The 19007-nt window shown below is 35.8% G+C and overlaps 2 protein-coding genes across 2 annotated transcripts in view; one reads left to right on the top strand and one right to left on the bottom strand.

Moving 5' to 3' along the window:
• Positions 1 to 300: 300 nt before the first annotated feature.
• Positions 301 to 6627, bottom strand: hsdl2 (hydroxysteroid dehydrogenase like 2). Its single transcript, XM_063013879.1, has 11 exons — positions 6519 to 6627; positions 4477 to 4640; positions 4196 to 4294; positions 3976 to 4090; positions 3132 to 3235; positions 2950 to 3048; positions 2671 to 2865; positions 2114 to 2185; positions 1248 to 1391; positions 1012 to 1140; positions 301 to 681 (listed from the first exon to the last, which is right to left on the bottom strand). The coding sequence occupies exons 1-11, from the start codon at positions 6533 to 6535 to the stop codon at positions 566 to 568; spliced, it is 1254 nt and encodes a 417-aa protein (XP_062869949.1). The 5' UTR covers positions 6536 to 6627; the 3' UTR covers positions 301 to 565.
• Positions 6628 to 9786: 3159 nt separating this feature from the next.
• The window catches only part of ptbp3 (polypyrimidine tract binding protein 3), a 69390-nt gene continuing 60169 nt past the window's right edge, over positions 9787 to 19007 (top strand). Inside the window, exon 1 of the mRNA XM_063013910.1 lies at positions 9787 to 9812. The gene's annotated coding sequence lies outside the window, so the exon portion shown is untranslated. The remainder of the gene's footprint in view (positions 9813 to 19007) is intronic.

Raw genomic sequence — 19007 nt, 5'->3', positions numbered from 1 at the left:
GACATCTGAAGGAGTTCTGTGGTACTTTGTACCAAGACATTACCAGCAGGTCATTCAACTTCTGTACACTGCCAGGTGAACTGTCCTCCAGTGCATCCTGGTGCCATCACTTCCACAAGTAAACGATGCACACATGCCCTGCCAATCATCCAATCTTGGAGAAAACAGGCTCCAGCCCAGTTTTGATGCCTGAATGCCAATTTTCAGTGCTTTCAACAGTGAACAGAAGTTTGCATTGAGTGTTGTGTGCTCCTTTAATATGGTAAAATAGAGAAACACATTTTATTAAATAACCAGAGGTACAAGAGTGTAGTTGTTTTATTTGGTGCTAGTAAAATACAACTGAAGGTCAAATGTGTTGGGTTTAGTGAGGTCTGTTATATTTCTTTGTTTGATATTATTCAAATGAATACAAAACATGTAGCATGTTGAAACGTTGCATTCCTATAAAAGCAAGAATGTCTTAAAATGCATTTAGCTAATGATTTAATACACCCTCACTAAAAACAGACACATTGAATTTACTAATTGTGTACTAATTTAGGCAGAAAACAGGGCATTCCTATTACAACTTTGACTTGTTCATTAAGGCCATCATCTTCTCCATTTTGATCGCCAAAGCCATGTCACCCTTGATCTTCAGCTTTCCAGACATGAAGGCCATGGTTGGTTTTAACTTTCCTGTCAAGATATACCATCAAAAGTGTTATTAAAATATTTGTAGCTATTGTAAACATGCATTTCAATCTTTTATATATCTGGATTTTTTTGTCCCCTTTCCACACAAACCAATACCACCTTCCAAACCAACACATATAAATAAGACTTAACCTTTTGGGTTTTATTATGCAAAGTACATTTCTGTTCTAAATGTGTGTATAATATTGAGGTTATAAAATAAGTAGTACTTAAATACTAAGACTGCCCTATTTCCCCTAACATTTTCACTCTTTATGTCTTACTCTAGCAGCGTATGTAAACAACCTTTGCTTAGTTCTTGTTCTATCCCACCTGTAAACATCTTGGTGAAGTCAGCACTGTCCATGCTCATGACCACATCAGCTTTACCCGATGGTTCTCCACTGCCTGCACTGCCGCTATCATTTTTCAGGTCAATGTACCAAATTCCAGGATGTTCCCCTAAAACAAATACCCAACAAACCTTAACATTTTTACTGGTGAAGGTTAGTTTAAAAACACTAGTTCTGTTTCAAACAGGACTTAAGCCTTTAAATAACAAGACTTACCAGAAAGTTCGAATTTGTAAATACCCTGTGTGGATTTGACAACGTCTGAATTAATCACACCACTGAGTATTTTAAATGTGTAAGCGATGGGTCCGCTGGGCATTTCTGTTACTGTTTTTCCTGCCTGGAAAGCTGGAGTGGCACCTGAGGAAAAAATGCATGGAAAAAGTTCACTTGACGTCCCTTGGATCCTAATGTAAGTGTCCATCCTAAAGACTGCATTTTCCAATTTTTTGTTTTACACAATATGCATTTGCAAAGTAGGTTAGCAGAAAAAGAAAAAACACCCTAACAACTGGTAATCTATTATATCAAGGCACTCTGGATCAACAGACAGCCAGTCAAAAAAAACAAAGCTAAATGAGACTGACATCTACAACAGAACAATTACTCAACACATACTACAAAATTTACCATAAGCTTCTTTAAGAAACACAAGCTAATGCTTTTGGAATCTCCCAGATCTCCAAGATGTCCCATAATAATATTACACTGAGGTCTCTTTAACTACTACTAATTTCTTTTAAGACAAAAGATCATTTGGCCTGAAAAAACAGTACAAAGCTAACAGTACAAAAATATTTTAACTGCTTTCCTCTTCTTCCTGTATGGTCTGTGTAAATGTATGTAATTCTGTGGTTTATTTTGTATACAAGCTACTATGCCACATGACTACCAGCTGTGCCAGCATGCCACACTTATTTAAGTATAGACAAGTCTACTACATTCCTACTGCAAAAAAATTACATTCTGGTGACGGAGGACTGTTAGCCTTATAGAACGACATAAAATACTGATTCTTCATTTACCTTGAACTGCATGAGCCCAGCTTATGAGCATAGGTAATTAATTAATTACATACTTACCGTGATCCAACATCATCTTCTCAAGCTTCTCGGGCTCTTCGTCCAAGAAGAAGTCAGGAAGCAATGGATGACCTTAGTGAACCAAATTACAGCAATTCAACTTCCAGTACGAACCCTGCCATTTACTGGTTTTCTTAAGTGATGTCAGCAAAAACAGTACAGCATTTAAGACTAATGAAACATACTATGAATGATGTAAACACATGATAGTAAAAACTTTGTCCATGAAAGTAAACATGCTCCTAGTTAAAAACAAATTCCATTACTTAATCATCAAATTTAAAAGCTTTCTTTTAAACAGAGCAGCGTGTTTAATCCAACTTTCTTTATTTCAATATTTCAAGAGAGGTAGCAGATGCTCATAGATGCTCTTTATTTATGATGACATGCATATAAAACAAGACCACTTTTGGACCTCGGTAGGACCGGAAAGGTTTTGTCATTTACAATTAAAGAGAGGTTTAGGTATGCCATTTTCCAAAAAACAATAAGACATTATTCTTAAAAGATTAAGAGGAAAAAAAACTTAAAATCTCTGCTCAGGCATCTTAACTTACCGGGCTTAACTGCATATACATCAAAGTCATTAACGCCTTCTTTCTTTAGGATATCTTCATCAATGATGAACTGTCCTGTAAAGCCAACAGGTTTGCTGAGGACGGCATATGCAGCATCAGCCATAATAGCCACCTTCCTGCACTGTTTTCCTATTTCGGATCCACCCAGCATGTCCATCGCAGCCGTTTGAATAGCTTTAACATTAGAAAAAACAACCATGAAATAATTGCTGGATAAGGTCGAATTGCAATACACTATAGTGATTAATTAGAAGTAACCTGTCCGTGGCCATAAAGCATTGACTGCAATGGATCCTCGGAATTCTTCAGCCATTCCAAGTACACACATGGACATGCCGTATTTTGCCATGGTGTAAGCTGCACACAGAATAAGAGTGTATAAGATACAAAAACAACATATTAAAAAATAATAAAAAATAATCTTAATCATTGTATCTTACCTGTGTGATTTTTAAACCAGATGGGATTTAGGTTCAGGGGAGGACTGAGGTTAAGAATGTGAGGGCTTTTGCTCTTCAGGAGATGTGGGATACACAGTTTGGACCTGATGTATTAAAAAATAAATACGTCTGAAACTAGGTTGTAGATTTTCATTAAATGACATAAAATAAAAAAAATACAAGTAAAATAAAAGTTGGTTAGGAAATCACACATGAGAAAAGAAACTACAATAATCCCTTGGATCATACAAAAAGAACTAAGAAATAATGACTTACATTTACCAGCAGTTTTTGTTTGTTTTTAGACATTTAAGAAAATTTCTAAATACAAAGTTTATAGCATTAAACAAAACCAACCACCTTTTTATATAAATGACGTCTGAGATCACTAATAACAATGCTTTTATTTTGCTTTTTTTTTTACATTCATGTTGCATAATAATAATTTAAATGAAAAGCTACTTTTTTGGGGTGTCTTTAGCAGACATGGGCTCCACAAGTTTGTGCAAAATCTGATGATCCATGTAACACCAGCATGAGTTCCAATGTTTCAAAGAGCATTTATGATGTTCCTAGATGCGTGGTTTTCTCTGTCTTTAAATGTCATATAAATGCTGGTTGGGGTCTAGAACAGTGTTTGTTTGTTTGTTAGGATTTTAACGTCATGTTTTTACACTTTGGTTACATTCATGACAGGAACGGTAGTTACTCATTACACACAAGGTTCATCAGTTATATCGAACACAGTCGTGGACAATTTAGTATCTCCAGTTCACCTCACCTGGTCTGTGGGAGGAAACCGGAGAACCCGGAGTAAACCCAGTCTAACTAAGCCTTCACTTACGTCAGATACGTTCCTCTGAGATTGATACCGAGCATAAGATCCACTTTTTTCATGGGTGTGTCCAGTGTCCCGGTGAGGTTGATCGCACTGGCATTGTTCACCAAAATATCAATTCCTGCAACAGATTATGCCAAGGAAATAACATTAACAAATAAGTAGTTTATTTATTTCCTACTATACAACCAGTCTAATTAGATTGAAACAGTTTTCTGTCACTCACCTCCAAATTTCTGTACTGCACTTTCCAAGGCATTATTGATCTGTGTCTCATCACGTACATCAACAATACATGGCAGGGCCTTCCCACCTGCTGCTTCAACTATGGATATGGATAGTTAAAACACAGCCGATTAGTGTGACCACACCAAACTGTTAACTCATTTTATTACATTTTCATAATACATGATGTACATGATCTTTTTTTGTCCCGCCACAATTAATGATGGCATTTAAACATAAGACCCTTTATCTAATATGGTCATATCAATTAAAAACGCTTACTTTCCTCAGCAGCTGTGTAGATAGTCCCAGGTAGTTTAGGGTGCGCCTCAGCAGTTTTGGCTGCGATTACCACATTGGCACCATCCCGGGCAGCTTTGAGAGCGATGGCCTTTCCAATGCCCCGACTTGCTCCAGTGATAAACAGGGTGCACCCTGACAGCTTTCTGTAAATAAATGTAAAATTAATACCAGAAATAGTACTTAACCATTTTAGTACTGCAGTAGTTCAAATAAAAAAGTACACCAAAAATTCTGTGGTGTGTCTGCATTTGTGTGTGTGAACAAGACAGAACTATTAACACTCATTCCAACATTACTGAATGCATAGCCAATTTTGACTAAAAATAAAGGAGAAATGTCTGCAATTTTGTTTTTAAAAAAAAGGAAAAGACTTAGTGATGCCAGGGCATTAAAAGAATTCACATTCTTCCTCTTCAAAACATTTTGTCTAAATCTCGTAGATGAAAAACATTTTGGTGGCATAATCTAAAAATTAAGGCAGCAAACGTCTTTAAACCAAAAACCAATGATGGTCAGTCAACAGTTAACCGTTAAAACAAGCTTAGACCATGTCAAAATGCAAAATAAAAAATAAAATAAAATAAAAAAGCAAACAAACAAACTACCATGTTACACACAGATCCAAATGTGCAGAGATTAACATGCCCATGCAGTTATGCTCTATTATGATGTTAAAGAACGTCAGTTTGTGATTTTAATTTATAATGGTTTTATTGTTAATGATGTAAACAATATAACTGCATAAAAATGTTTGGATTTGGATTGTAACAGAGCTCTTTCAGCAAGTAAATATAAAAACTGGCACCTGCACACTGAAGGTGGGAGAGAGTGAGTTACAAACTATCAGTTTAAATCAACCACCAGCTGTTAAAAATGACTTTAAATGTTTGTGTGGGTTTTTTTGGTATTTGACCGACAGCATTACTTGAATGATTATTTCTTTGTTGGTTATTTGTAAATTATAACCTACTAGACCATGGCAGAGGTAACTTAGCTGTTAACATACTAGACCAGTAAACGGTAGGTTGCTGGTTCAAGCCCAACATCTGCCATTAAGCAAGACCCTTAACCCTCAGTTGATTGTACTGTAAATAGACTGTGTAAAATTTAGCAGCAAAAAGCAGTCTGGGGACTAGTTGAATTCATCCCCTGCTTGACCCAGACACATTAACATCCGTGGGCCAGTTTTCTCAGGTTTTTTATATTTTAAATATTGTTTTGAGGGGAGAAAAATAAAACAACACTTTGTCAAGCCTTGGAATTAGAAGGCTTGGAATTAAGCCTTGTTTTTACCTGCTATTAAAATAGCTAGGTTTGACCGTTCCTCCTTAATTAATTTCTTAGCTTTTCTATATCTTATATTTACATTTTCAGCATTTAGCAGACGCTTTCATTCAAAGCGACTTGCACAATGAGCAGAACACGATGAGCAATTGAGGGTTAAGGGCCTTGCTCAGGGACCCAACAGTGGCAACTTGGTTTGGTGGTGGTGGGGCTTGAACCGGCAACCTTCTGTTTACTAGTCCAGTATCTTAACCACTGAGCTATCACTGGCCCATATCTCTAATGAGTTAATTATTTCTAAGAGTACCAAGTTACTACAATTGTTGTTATGTTGAGACAAGCCTTCTTAAAAGTCTTATGGTGGACCACCGTCCAAATAACATTCGGTCAGTGGTACTACCGTTACAGTCCTTTAGAACTAACAGATGGTTTTAAGGTGGACTAACGGTTTTAAGGTGGACTTAAGTTATTTAGCCTAAAGTGTTACCTATATGTAAACTGTTTTATCCGATAAACTGACCTCTCAGTGAATACCCTGACTAACTGTACATATCGCTTACTGGTTAGTAAATAGTGCATTGGCACTCTAACTTCACTACCTAAAACAAATCTGACCATTTCAAGGTCCAGTCACACACCGACAGGGTGAAGGTACAATTTTTACCCAACCAGGAAGATAAACAGACTTCCATGCAACTTTAAAGACGCTTGTGTTAGTAAAATACAAACAAACTCACCCGGTATTTTGCAGCATTTTGTACTTTATAGAGTCTTGTCGGAACTTCTGGAGACTGGATGTGTCTGATCTTCCCCTGCAAATCAACAAGGGACGCTCATAATATGAATGGGTCACCACTGAGTGCCCTTTAGCCTAGTGAGCGCTGTTTTACATTAGTATCCCAAACTGCACTTTGCACCATATTCCCTATACACTTCAAAGTGCCCTATAGCTACTCCAACCCCCCAATCTACGTCAATTGTACTCTAAGCACCAGTAGATCACTGGTAATGTCATAACTATACTGGATATTCCATTATAGACTGCCAGATGTCATTTTTAAAACTGCAATTCTTTAAAACCAGTGCACTTGATAATAAACAATGTGATGTTTGGGACGTAACAACTGCAGCTTCTTCTTCGGTGGCTCAAAACATCAAACAACACAAAGCTACTACTGTGCGTGACTTATAAATTAATGTATGATGAATTTTACCTTTAAATATATTAATATCAAAAATATTACTTATGCACAAAATATGAATCTATTAATACAAAATAGACCAAATGATATGTTGCATTGAGTAACGTTTCTCCATCGCCCTCTGCTGTACAGAGATCCACCTTTCAATCCTTTATTTGTTTATATTATTTGAATTATTATTAAATTATTATTAAATTATTATTATTATTATTATTATATTAAGAATAAGAATAACCAACATTTATACTATTTATAATGATGTTAACATTTACTTAATTATAATATTGTTTTAAAAGATCAATTGTTTCTTTAATAGTAAATTATTTATTGATAATTTAATAAATATTATTATTATTATTATTATTATTATTATTATTAATGGTAGTATTAGTAGTAAAGTACAGAACTAGCAATAATTATTTAATTTCTAAAACAAAGTAATGTAATAATTACAAATGTGGTAATATTTTACTGTAACTAGTCAGATAATGCTTTCCTTGTATTTAACCAGTGAGACTTTTTTGTATGTTAATAGAAAGGCAACTTGTTCCAACAAATTTGTTCCACAGTTCTTTGACCTAACTGCTTTATATCTTACATCTGATATTCCCTGTTCTTATTCCCTGCTAGTCTAAAGTGACACTGATCTCAGTGGTGGTCTGCCTAACAGTTCAATGTGTTACCCAAACTCCTACAATATTAAAATTATAGAGCACAATAATGTGCTCTATAATTTTAGTGATGAATTAACAAGTTTTAACAATGTTAAAACTTGTTAATTAATGTTTAAAATGCACTGAAATGGTTTAAAAGAGGTTTGCTGTTTTGGTGGCTTTGGAAACCTCGTTTTTAGCACTTATATTTTATATTTGAAGTGTTGGGAACAATAAGGGAATTTAGAGGTGAGAGGGAGTACGGTTGTCATGCAGTTTTATAAACACACAGTTGAAACTAGTTTAACTGGTGCAACAAGTTCCCACATGTTTCACAAACAGAGTAAGAGGCATATCTGTCCTGTTACAGAGCAAGAGCATTCAGGCCTTGTAATTACTTCTACTACTACTTCCTTAAATTTCTTTCAGGATCAATAAAGTGTCTATCTATCTATCTATCTATCTATCTATCTATCTATCTATCTATCTATCTATCTATCTATCTATCTATCTATCTATCTATCTATCTATCTATCTATCTATCTATCTATCTATCTATCTATCTATCTATCTATCTATCTATCTATCTATCTAGAAAAAAACAATAATTAAGTAGATAAAACCTTGCAATAGATTGCGACCCTTGTAATTTTAGATTATACATACATTATTAATAGTAAGATTTACAGCTGTAGTAAAATGTAATTTAAATCAGAGGAAGTTACCTGAATTATAGCAATTAATTTCTTATAGAATATGGCATGTTTTATTCAAGTCATAATAATAAACAAACACATTCTGCCTGAAATAATAATACAAAATAATTGTAGTTTTAATGGTATTCACTTATTCATTAATTAATCTTTAGTATTTAGTTTAGTTTGGTCAAGGATATGGTAGAGCCAAGATAGGAATACCAGCCAGACAGGGTGTCAGCTCATTATAGGGGAAATAGTTGGTCACTAAAACAGTTTTTGGAGATGAGACTAAGGGCATGTGAACATGGAGAAAACATGCCAGACCTCTTACAGACAGTGACCAGGGTTGAAGTTAGGGCCATGGTCCCAAGACTCTGTAGCTGCGCTACATCCACACTTGTGAGACAGTGTGGACGTAGTGCAGTGTGTTATTAGTTCTGTCAGAATGTGTTTTTAATTTTGACATAGATAAAGATCCCATGAACCAACGTTAGTACTGGGGACATGGATTTTAACCTTACTTTCAGTCTCAGTGTCCAGAGCGTGTCATATTCTTCCATGTATGTGTGTGTCTTCTCCAGGTACTTTGGTTACTTTCCACCTCCTTAAAACATTGGCCTAGCAGTAGTTAAATCTGGCTGCTCTAATTGCTCCTAGGTGTGCATGATTGTGTATGTAAGTCTGTTGGTGAGTGAAAGACGCCCTATGATAGAATGACACTTTACTGCGTGTATTTCAGTCTCACCTCTACGTCACTTTGGGGAGTTTTGTAGCCCAGTGTCTACGTGGGTTTCCTCTAGGCTACATACTTTTACACAATTTTAAAATTTTTTTCTACATGTTAAAACATACGGTTTCCCTCCACCTGCCAACATACACCAGCAAATACAGTAGACTAGCTGCTCTAAATTACCATGTTTACTGGTCCATGTTGCAAAACCCCCATTATTTTACATTAGCCTAAAATATATGCAGTTCCACCGGACCATGGAACACATTAACAGGTTTACCAAGCATCCATATGGGAAAAAAATACCTTGAAACTCAACGCATTTTAAACTCGACGCCACTCACAGAACTAATTGACGTTGTTTCAAGGTACAGCTGTATGTTTTATTTCTTATCTGTTTTATCAGCATATTGTTCAGTAAATGATTAAAACATGAATCAGTGCATGTGTTGTATTGATTTTGTAATTCGTTTTTAAAAAGGTGTGTCTGTACGGACTGAGGAGGCCATTTTGTACAGAAGCGCCTGTGCAGTGTTGTGCATGCCTGCTGTGTTCAGTGCTCGACGTCAGGAGCAGGAAGTGCAGGCTGTCTTTGTGCGGACTGAATTTGTGTTTGCTGGAGGAGTCGGATCGGATCTAACAACCCAAATCCACCAGAAAACTCAAATCTGTGTGATTTTCTTTCTTTTTCACATGCACACAGTGCTGGTTTACCTCGTTACAGTCTGCGTTCCTGTGCGATGGATGGGTAGGTTTGCGTTTCCCTCGTGATGTTATTATTATAAGATATAAACATTAAATATGAGCATGTCCAGACCTGCTGCTTTATCTGCATGCTGTGTTTTATGTGATGGGCACTGCTGTGGTATAATATAGACACACTGTAGTTGTGCAATTGTTTGTGGACTGGTTAAGCTAATTGATTGATTCGGATGTACAGTTTGCACATTGTTCTAATTTGTGAACGCACCTCAGTGCAAATAGGCTTTATGTTTGCTTCAATTCTGCAGCGTTTGTGTCCATGCATGTCTAATTTAAAATGGATTTGAAACAGAATCTTATTCTGGGCGTATCAGCAGTAAAGTTAGGTTTGAGGAAGTAGGCTGATCATGAATAGGATTCTGTAATACACTGAACACATTTGCTGTCATTAATTTAAACACATTACTCTAATATACTATGTGTTTTTATTAATATTTTTGTTATAGAATCATTTAAATGTATCACATTACTGATAATTTGATGTGAAGGGCTGGATTGTGGATTGTTTACTACTGGTGTGTGTGTGTGTGTAGGAAGAGCAGAGATGTGGGCGGAGGTCTGATGATATGCTTATAATATATAATATGCAAACATTTACCCTTATATACATCCAAAATATTAAAATAAGTAAGCATAAAGCGAAATAATCATTCGTCCCTCCTTGATTAAATAAAAACGAGTATGTTTGACTTTGTATGTTAGTTAATTCCACATCTTGGGGGGTGGGTGGGATAGGAAGCAGTATTTTTCCTGAAAACTCATGTGGCAGCCCCAGGGGTTTAGTGGACACAGAGAATTTGAAATACCTTACTCAATACAGACACAAAGGAGTCAGTCCAGTTTGCTTTTTTCTTCATAAGTGGTTTTGATTTCAAACATGTATATTTCCTCTATGCTTTGGAATTACACAGCCTCATTAATTTACTTGTTTTAATATATAGTCATTATCATTGCTCATAAATATAGTTAAGTGTGTAGATTACGTATTGTAAAGATGTTTTTAAAGCATGAATGTAAGAATGACATGTTGCCTAATCAAAACAAAAGTAAAACAACGTATTTTCCAACACACAGTCCTCTATACTGGTATCCTTTACACAGTTTTTTCAGTATTCATAAGCATACAGAATGCATTGTTGGGTTTGTACTGCTTATCAATGCACATCAGTGCAGTAGGAGAACCGAAAGCATTAGATTATGTGCTTTGCTTTCACTCCCTGGGGATTTCCAGGGTCAAATGGAAGAAAACTCCCCCACTTGCATTAGGCAGTGTAAGCCAGTGCTTTAGTATTGAATATTTGAGGCAAACATTAAATATATACAATTCCCTCTGTACCCCAGATGTAGTCATCAGTGCAAACATTATGTTTGCTTGAGTTTCGGACAGACAGAAAGTCTAGAAAGTCAATGTTGCTAACAGAATTAGATTTTTTTTAACTGTTCATTGATAGTTAAGCAGCATAGACTACTTAGCAGGGCTATTAAATTAAATCCAGCCATTGAGTAAATTTCTACTGGCCCTCTGATTGGTTCTTCCTAGGGCTGGACTATATGATCAGACTATACAAAAGAAATATGTCTAATAGCAAGGATTTGGCTTTACCGTTTATACGGCAGTATAGATTTTTGATGCTGTATTGTGAACTGTCGAAAAACTGTTTATAAAACTGACCAGGACTGCTTTGTTTGATTTGTATGTGAAAGTAATTTAAAAGCTTGGTAAAAAAGAGGGGTTTTATAAACATGATTGTAATTAAACATGGTCTAAGTCACTAGTTAAAAGCAGATTTGTCATGTGCATGCAATTACATAACATTATTTCAAATTTAGGGGTTAGCAGTTTGTTCTGGCCCCCTATTGGTGTAGTTTTGTAATGTTTTCTCCAATTGTAACTACGTGAAGAACCCTAAACTATAAAAAACAACCCAAATAAATACATTGTATATAACACAAACTGCTTTACAGTCAAACATAAATATCCTTTAGTATGAGTTTTTAAATAGTGCCACATTTTTAGAGAGACAAAAGTTCAGTTCTGTGCTAATGTTTGGTCACCCTCAGGGTGTCTTGTATGTACGGCATGTTTTAAATGTACACACCGATTTTAAATAATGTAAAGTCAGAAGATTATAGGAGCCCTTACATTTTGACTGGGTTATTCAGTGTGTTTTAGAATTTTATGGTATTTTGTAAAATCTGTTATTTTATCCACACATTCACTTGCTGCCACATAACCACTAAGCATATTACATCCAGTTCTTTCCATCAAATGCTTTTTTTTCTACAAACACATTCTATTATAATAGCCAGGGTGTTCTGTTGTTATTTAACCAATCTACAGCACTTTTTGGCGTTTTGCATACTTAGAACATTACCTCAAAAATATTATCAAAAATAAAGATCTACTGTTGTTATTATCAGAAGATAAGCAGTTTTTATCTTTATGCTGGTGCATGATGCAAAATATCCACATCAGAAAACCCCACACTCAGATCTGTTTAACTTGCTTTCATACTGCATACTGACATTAAAAAGCTTCACTGTTTATGATTTCACTGTGTAATAGATGTGGTGTCAATACAATTACAATTACAATAATAATTTAAGAAAAATGTTTGTCCAATGCGGCTGTATACAGAGCTGTCGAATGCGTACTCAAGGTGGGCTTTAAATCGGTGTTCTTACTCTGTATGGATGGTAGCTGCACTCTCAAATGGAACAAATGAAAGTAAATATAAATGACATTCTTATTAATGACAACATTAATTGAACAATAACTTTATTGTCATTTAAAGGTTAACCGGTTAATCCATTGCATTCCTACTTGCTGGAAATGTAACCAGGATGTGTTGCTGTAACCAGTGGTGTAGAATGAGCTAAAAGCATTTAAGAGTGATGTGCACATCATTTAGGACGTAGTGGTTTTGTATGCGCTGTTGAAACAGTTGAGTCTGACTTGTTTTGTCAGCTGTGTTAAGCTATTTTTAAAGCTACAGTAATAAAAGTATTTAAATTTTTGGAGAAATTGGTGTTCTGTCAGCGGTTGTGTTTAGTTCTGTGAGCAGACGTGTTATGGTCGGCCACTGACATAAAAATGTAGGTGGAAATTATTTCACAGACTGATAATGTAATGAAGCATATGGTGACTGTTTGAGCCAACTGTACCCAGTAATGAGTGACTATAGAGTCAGGTGTGGAGCATATTGTACATCTAACCTGATCAGGTATAATGAATAAAATCTCTATATTGTTCTTAACAGGATGTTAATTTATAGCTCTAATGGAATGTAAAGTGTTTAATCTATTACAAATATGAACGCTATGGCTTACGAGCACCTGATCTGATCCCAGACTTGCTCATCTGCAAACTGGCTAAACCTGTCCCAGGGACTAATGCCCTTACCAAGCAAACAAGGTTACTGTGTAATGTAGTCTGCTAAATATCTGTTCTCTGTGGTGACGGAATATTTATTATAAAATGTAGGTCTTTTTACATTTGCATTGTGTCCTAATTGTTTTTTTTTTTTTTTTTTTATACTTTATCATATTGACCTTGTGAATTGTGTGAAATTGCATCCTGTAGCTTTGGGCATAGTAAGGTAAATGTGAAATAATGACCCATGCATGATATTTTCTCTGGGTGTAATCCTATAATGACTGCAGCGAGGGCTGATGTGTGTGGGTTTAGATGGATGACACGTTGTGTTTTGACTAAAGTGTTGTGAGGTGTTGAGCTATCACAAGACATCAGATTACCAAAATGTGCCTTTATTGAAACTCTACAGGTATCTGGAACAGTGCCAGGAGCAATAACATTCTTTCAACTGTTTTGAAAACAGTTGGTGCTGTACCGTCTATCATGTTGGTCCTTAATCTCCTTTATGCATTTTGTGTTGGGTTGAGATCATCTAGGCCTGTGATTTAGAGTGACCTTTACCTTAAAGATGACAAGAGAACCCAAATCATGATAAAATGCCTCCCACAACATAACAGAGCCATCTGACAGCCTGGTTATAGTGGCCAAGCATCCGGGCAGCCATGCTGCTCTCCTGTTGAATTTGCTCCAGACTTGTTAAAACATTTATCAGTCTTTGTAACTGAAGCCTCTGGAATCTGTGTTTAAATAATAAACTCCTTTTCTAGATCACTTAGCCTTCCTCCTGCCATCTTCATCCAGAATTGGTCATGATATGATTTTACACCTATTGATTATACACCTGTTGGCTATGAATCAGCCATACTTGTTATTTCTATACACATACATACTGTGGATACAATTTTGCAATTACTTTTAACCCATAACTGACCATCGTTAGATGACTGTTAGTCATTAACTGACAGTAATAGCATCTCATCAAAGTATAAAACACATCTTCAATCCTTATATCAAGTCACACATGCTTTTTTTTTTATGCAAAATAGAAAAATATAGCAAACTTGACATTAAAAGCACAGTAAAAAAAACAGAACCAGTACAACATTCAAAATGTAGATTTTAAACCCAGTCGATAGTGAAGAGGTCATTACAAGTGCTTACAAGACACCCATCAAAATGAAGTCGGTGGCTCAGTGGGTAGCACTGTCGCCTCACAGCAAGAAGGTCCTATGTTCGATCCCCAGGTGGGGTGGTCCGGATCCTTTCTGTGTGAAGTTTACATGTTCTCCCCGTGTCTGCGTGGGTTTCCTCCAGGAGCTCTGGTTTCCTCCCACAGTCCAAAGACATGCAGGTGAGGTAAATTGGAGATACAAAATGAAACTTGTGAACTGATGAATCTTGAGTAATTACCATTTCTGTCATGAATGTAACCATGAGTGTAAAACATGATGTTAAAATCCTAATAAATAAATAAATAAATAATATTAAAATGAATTAGTGCAGACGGTATATTAAAGCTTCTCCTAACAACAAGAGTTTAGTTTTACCTTTACACTGAAGCATGACACACAATATTCAAATCATTTTTTTCTTACAGTTCTGTATGTGCCGAATTTAACATGTAGCCAGACTCCATAGTGACGCAAATCAGCTTCCTCATTTCTTATTTTAATATGTAAAAGTTCCTTCATTATTTAAATTAGATAAGTACTGCACATGAAAAAGTTGCTCTGGTAAGATTAGTAACCTCAGTGCAGCTGTACACAGAACTGATGTCTTCACATTGAGGTTGCGAACTGGTGTGTTTCCAGTCAGTGCTGTTACTCTGTACAAAGTGCAGCTTCAATCTTAAGTGGAATTAGACATCAATTTTTTTTTACAAAAAAATATGTAAATGACAATGTTTAAGCAAAAGCATTGATCGAACAATGATTCTTTGTTGGTTATTGGTTAACCTTTTAATCTTCCTTAACACATACATGCACACTGACTTTTTTCTTAGAAACACCTGAACATCTCATTTATAAATTCACTATAATTCATTCAATAAATGATCCAGTCTGCAGTCATGTTGCAGCAACACAGGGCATAAAATCTTATAGACACGGGTCAAAAGATTCAGCAAATGTTCACTTTAAACTAAATTTAATCCATATGGACGAGTTTTACTATGTCAGGAACTGCTAAACCTTTGGGATTTTTCACACCGCAGTGTCTACACACCACAAGAAATGGTGTGAAAAACCAAAACAATATTCAGTGAGCATCGTTCAGCAAGTGGAAATGTCTTAATCATGAGAGAGGTCAAAGGAGAATATAGCATACAAAACCATAGGCATCAATGGAGGTCCATGACTGTTTTGGAAAGGATTCAACTATATTTAAGGCTGAGATCCAGCCCATACTACCAAAAATCAAGTTATCAAAAAAAAACAAGGCCATTATTTCTGAATCACCACACATTACAGTTAGCACCGTGCTTTCAGCAGTTTGTAGATGTGTTTGTAAGGCTGCCAGAAGATAAAGTGTGATTCATTAGTCAAGGGAGTAAAACACTCTCAGTGTTGATGCACTTAATAGCAGGGTTTTTTCAGCTCTAGCACTTGAGTCTCACTAAACTAAAAGTTTATTTTGAATACCCCACTTGATTTAGTTTTTGAGCGAGTTATCAGATGCTCTGTAGCTTTAATTAGGTGTGTTGGGAACAGGGAGAACTTGAGGGGAAAACTCCGCAGGGAAGTAAGTTCTCAGGATTGAAGTTAAGAACCCTGCTTCATACCACTCCAGGCGATGCTTGGCAAGCTGGTAATTTTAGCTTAAGTTTGTTTTTATCTTTTGTGCACAACCAAGTTTTTCCATGTAGATTTTAGGGCTGTGTGCTTAACTTTATTGAACTGTTTGCAGTGGGGGTGGTTAACATAACTAAACCCATGAAATATAAGGGGTGTCCAGTCATATTTTGCCAAATTATGTACTATTTACTTTGCAGTATGAAGTTTAGGATGTAGTCAAAGTGTTTTTATTTTTTAGCCTCTGGTTTATAGTGATTCTGTGACACCTGACTAAAACTTAAATTAAATTAAGTCTTGTGTTTACCGTAATGGTTATATTGTGTGTGTGTGTATGTGTGTGTTTTAATTGACTTGTTACACATTTAAATTAAAGCTTAAACCAGTGTGAAGTGTGACTTTGTAAAAATCAATGCCAGTTACAGCATAGTGCTACAGCTGTACTTTCTGCCTGGTCATTGACATAAATGTCATTTTCTTTTTTTGTTGTTTTTGTCCCCTGAAACACTCACTCGTATCTGCCAGTGTACAACCAAACCTCTGTATAAACTAGACGAGACATGTTTGATTACTTCTTCCAATCAACACTCTGTATTAAACTGTTCTCACTTCGCAGTGAGACCTCAGAAGCACTCTTGCATTTCACACAGACTAAATAAGAAAGTGGTTTTGGTTTGAAGTGCACAATAAAAGCATTCAGCCGCGATGCACCAACTCACTGCTGTACAGTTTTGGTGAGTCACGTTATTGTGAATTTACAGCAAAGTATTGTCTGTCATTCTGAATGAACGCTTCTTTCTGTTAAAAGATGACTGATTGTTTATTGTGGGATTTGCTTATTGATCTGTGTCTGCTGTCACCATGTTGTTTTAGAACCTAGTGAGGAAAGGAAATAGCTCAGTGTAACATTACAGAATTACATTTAAATACTGAGCGGCATGACCTGGCTGTACATTTCAGCAGCGATATGATGGCACATGTACAGTGCAGTTAGTTTTGGTTGTTTCACACTGTCAAAGTACTAATACCAGTATCAAGTACTTTCAATGTAATACTACTGCAATGTCACTGCTTTTTTAGACTAGTCCACCACAGAGATTATATTAACTAGTATACTAACTATCATTAGACAGTAGCTTTGTGATAATCCAGCGTGGATGTTCAGGTGTTTTTTTTTTTTTTTTTTTTTTTTTTTTTTTTTTTAATTATCTCATTTTCACTTTCATCAGTCACTTTATCCTGGTCAGAGTTGTGGCTGGTCTGGTTCCACCAGGAAACACTGAAGTAAAATCAGGAATACCCTGGACAGGGTGCCAATTTATTACAGGGCATTGTCCACCCCTCCTACTTCAGACATAGCCAGTCATGTCTGCGTAGATGCCCGGGTGGTCAATAGTACCCAGATCTCAGTGGTGGTGGCTAGTGTAATAGACTGCTGTGGCACCCATGCATTCATTTTAATAAAAGTGTTTAAACAGTTATTTTGTCTTTTTTAGATATTTTCAGTTTTTTAGTAATAAAAGCAAAATCATTTGTACCAGCTAAGTTTATTTTAATCAGTGACCAATTGTCATTAGTCAGCAATTAACATTCTTATAGCATCCCACTATAATTTAAAACACTGCATACATTTAATATCTATAGGTATTTATGCATTATTTAATAAATAAATTGTAACAGTGATGTAATGTAAAACTGTAAGATCCATAAATTTAGAATCATTCAGAATGTAAATTTTATACGGTAGCCAATAGCAAACAGTAGCTGATAGTTCATTACAAGGGCTAGCTAAACATGCTAATACAAATGAATAGAAATGCAGTCTGTATATTAAAGATCTTCCTGACAACATTAATTTAGTTATTATAAGAGATAAGCAAAGTTTACATTTATACAAGAGCATGACGCACATCATCCATATCATTTGTTGTAAATAAATAAAGTTACAAACAGATCCACATGTGCCGAGCTCAACATGTAGTCAGTCAGCATACTGCCATAATAATTGACAGCTCTAGTACCGACTCATATTATACGTTTTTGTTTTATTGAAGTAAAATTAAAGTTTTGTTCTCTGCTATTTTGAATTTGTTGCTGGTTCTGAGGTGAAGAGAAAATGCATTTTTCTTGAACCTGATTGTATTAAGGCTCGAGGCTACACAGAAGGTGTCGAGTTAAATCAGATGCTGTTTCTTTGCCCAACAGGGGTTAACACTTAAAAACACTTTACATTTTTCACATGTAATTCCAGGCTGGAGTCACTGATGAATCGTTTTCTTTAATGCTGAATTTCTTTGCATGCTTGTCTGTAACGGTGGTTGCAGAGCTGATAGTAGCTCGAGTCTTTGAAGCCGGTGTCCACTAGTGCTAATTTCCGCTTCCCTGGAGTTTTATTTCTCAGCTGTTTTGTGTTTGGCTTTTTTTCTTACGTTAATAGGCACGCTTGTATGAACTAATGGCTTCAGAGTTTGCAGCTAACTTAATGAATTGCAAAAAGCCATAATACAATATAAAAATAAAGCAGTTCTAATTGTAGGATGAACATAAAAATGTTTAATGCTTTTCACATTAATAATTCATTTTCACACCCAATGTGTCACTTTGTTTTGCAGCCTGTGTAGTTGTTCTGCTCACTCATACATTAACCACATAGGTGCTTCCCTTTTCTAACATGGATTCCTCAGTTCCTTTATGATCTCGGCCTCGTTTGGCCGTGCAGAGCTGAAATCACAGCCTGCTGAACTCTGGTGTTGTGCTGATCTTGTTGTTGTCCCTCCTGTGGTGCCTCTAATTGTTGGTGCCTGATCTCACAGCTTTGAGCAGATCGTTTTTTATTTATATAAAAGCAGCAGAATTTATATTATTTTCTGGAGCTTTGTGTGGGAAAAGATAGCAATGCTAATGAACAGAGAAATGCTCTTTAAGACCTGGCATGTTGCAGAGATATGTAGCTTTTTACTGTAAGGCTGTGAAGGGTCAAGTACCATGCTGCTAAATGACTCTTTTATTGTTTTGT

Source organism: Trichomycterus rosablanca, chromosome 18, assembly GCF_030014385.1.
Source record: "Trichomycterus rosablanca isolate fTriRos1 chromosome 18, fTriRos1.hap1, whole genome shotgun sequence".
NCBI classification, from domain to species: domain Eukaryota; kingdom Metazoa; phylum Chordata; class Actinopteri; order Siluriformes; family Trichomycteridae; genus Trichomycterus; species Trichomycterus rosablanca.
Note: the sequence above shows the minus strand (reverse complement) of the source record. Positions and strands in the feature narration are given on the sequence as shown.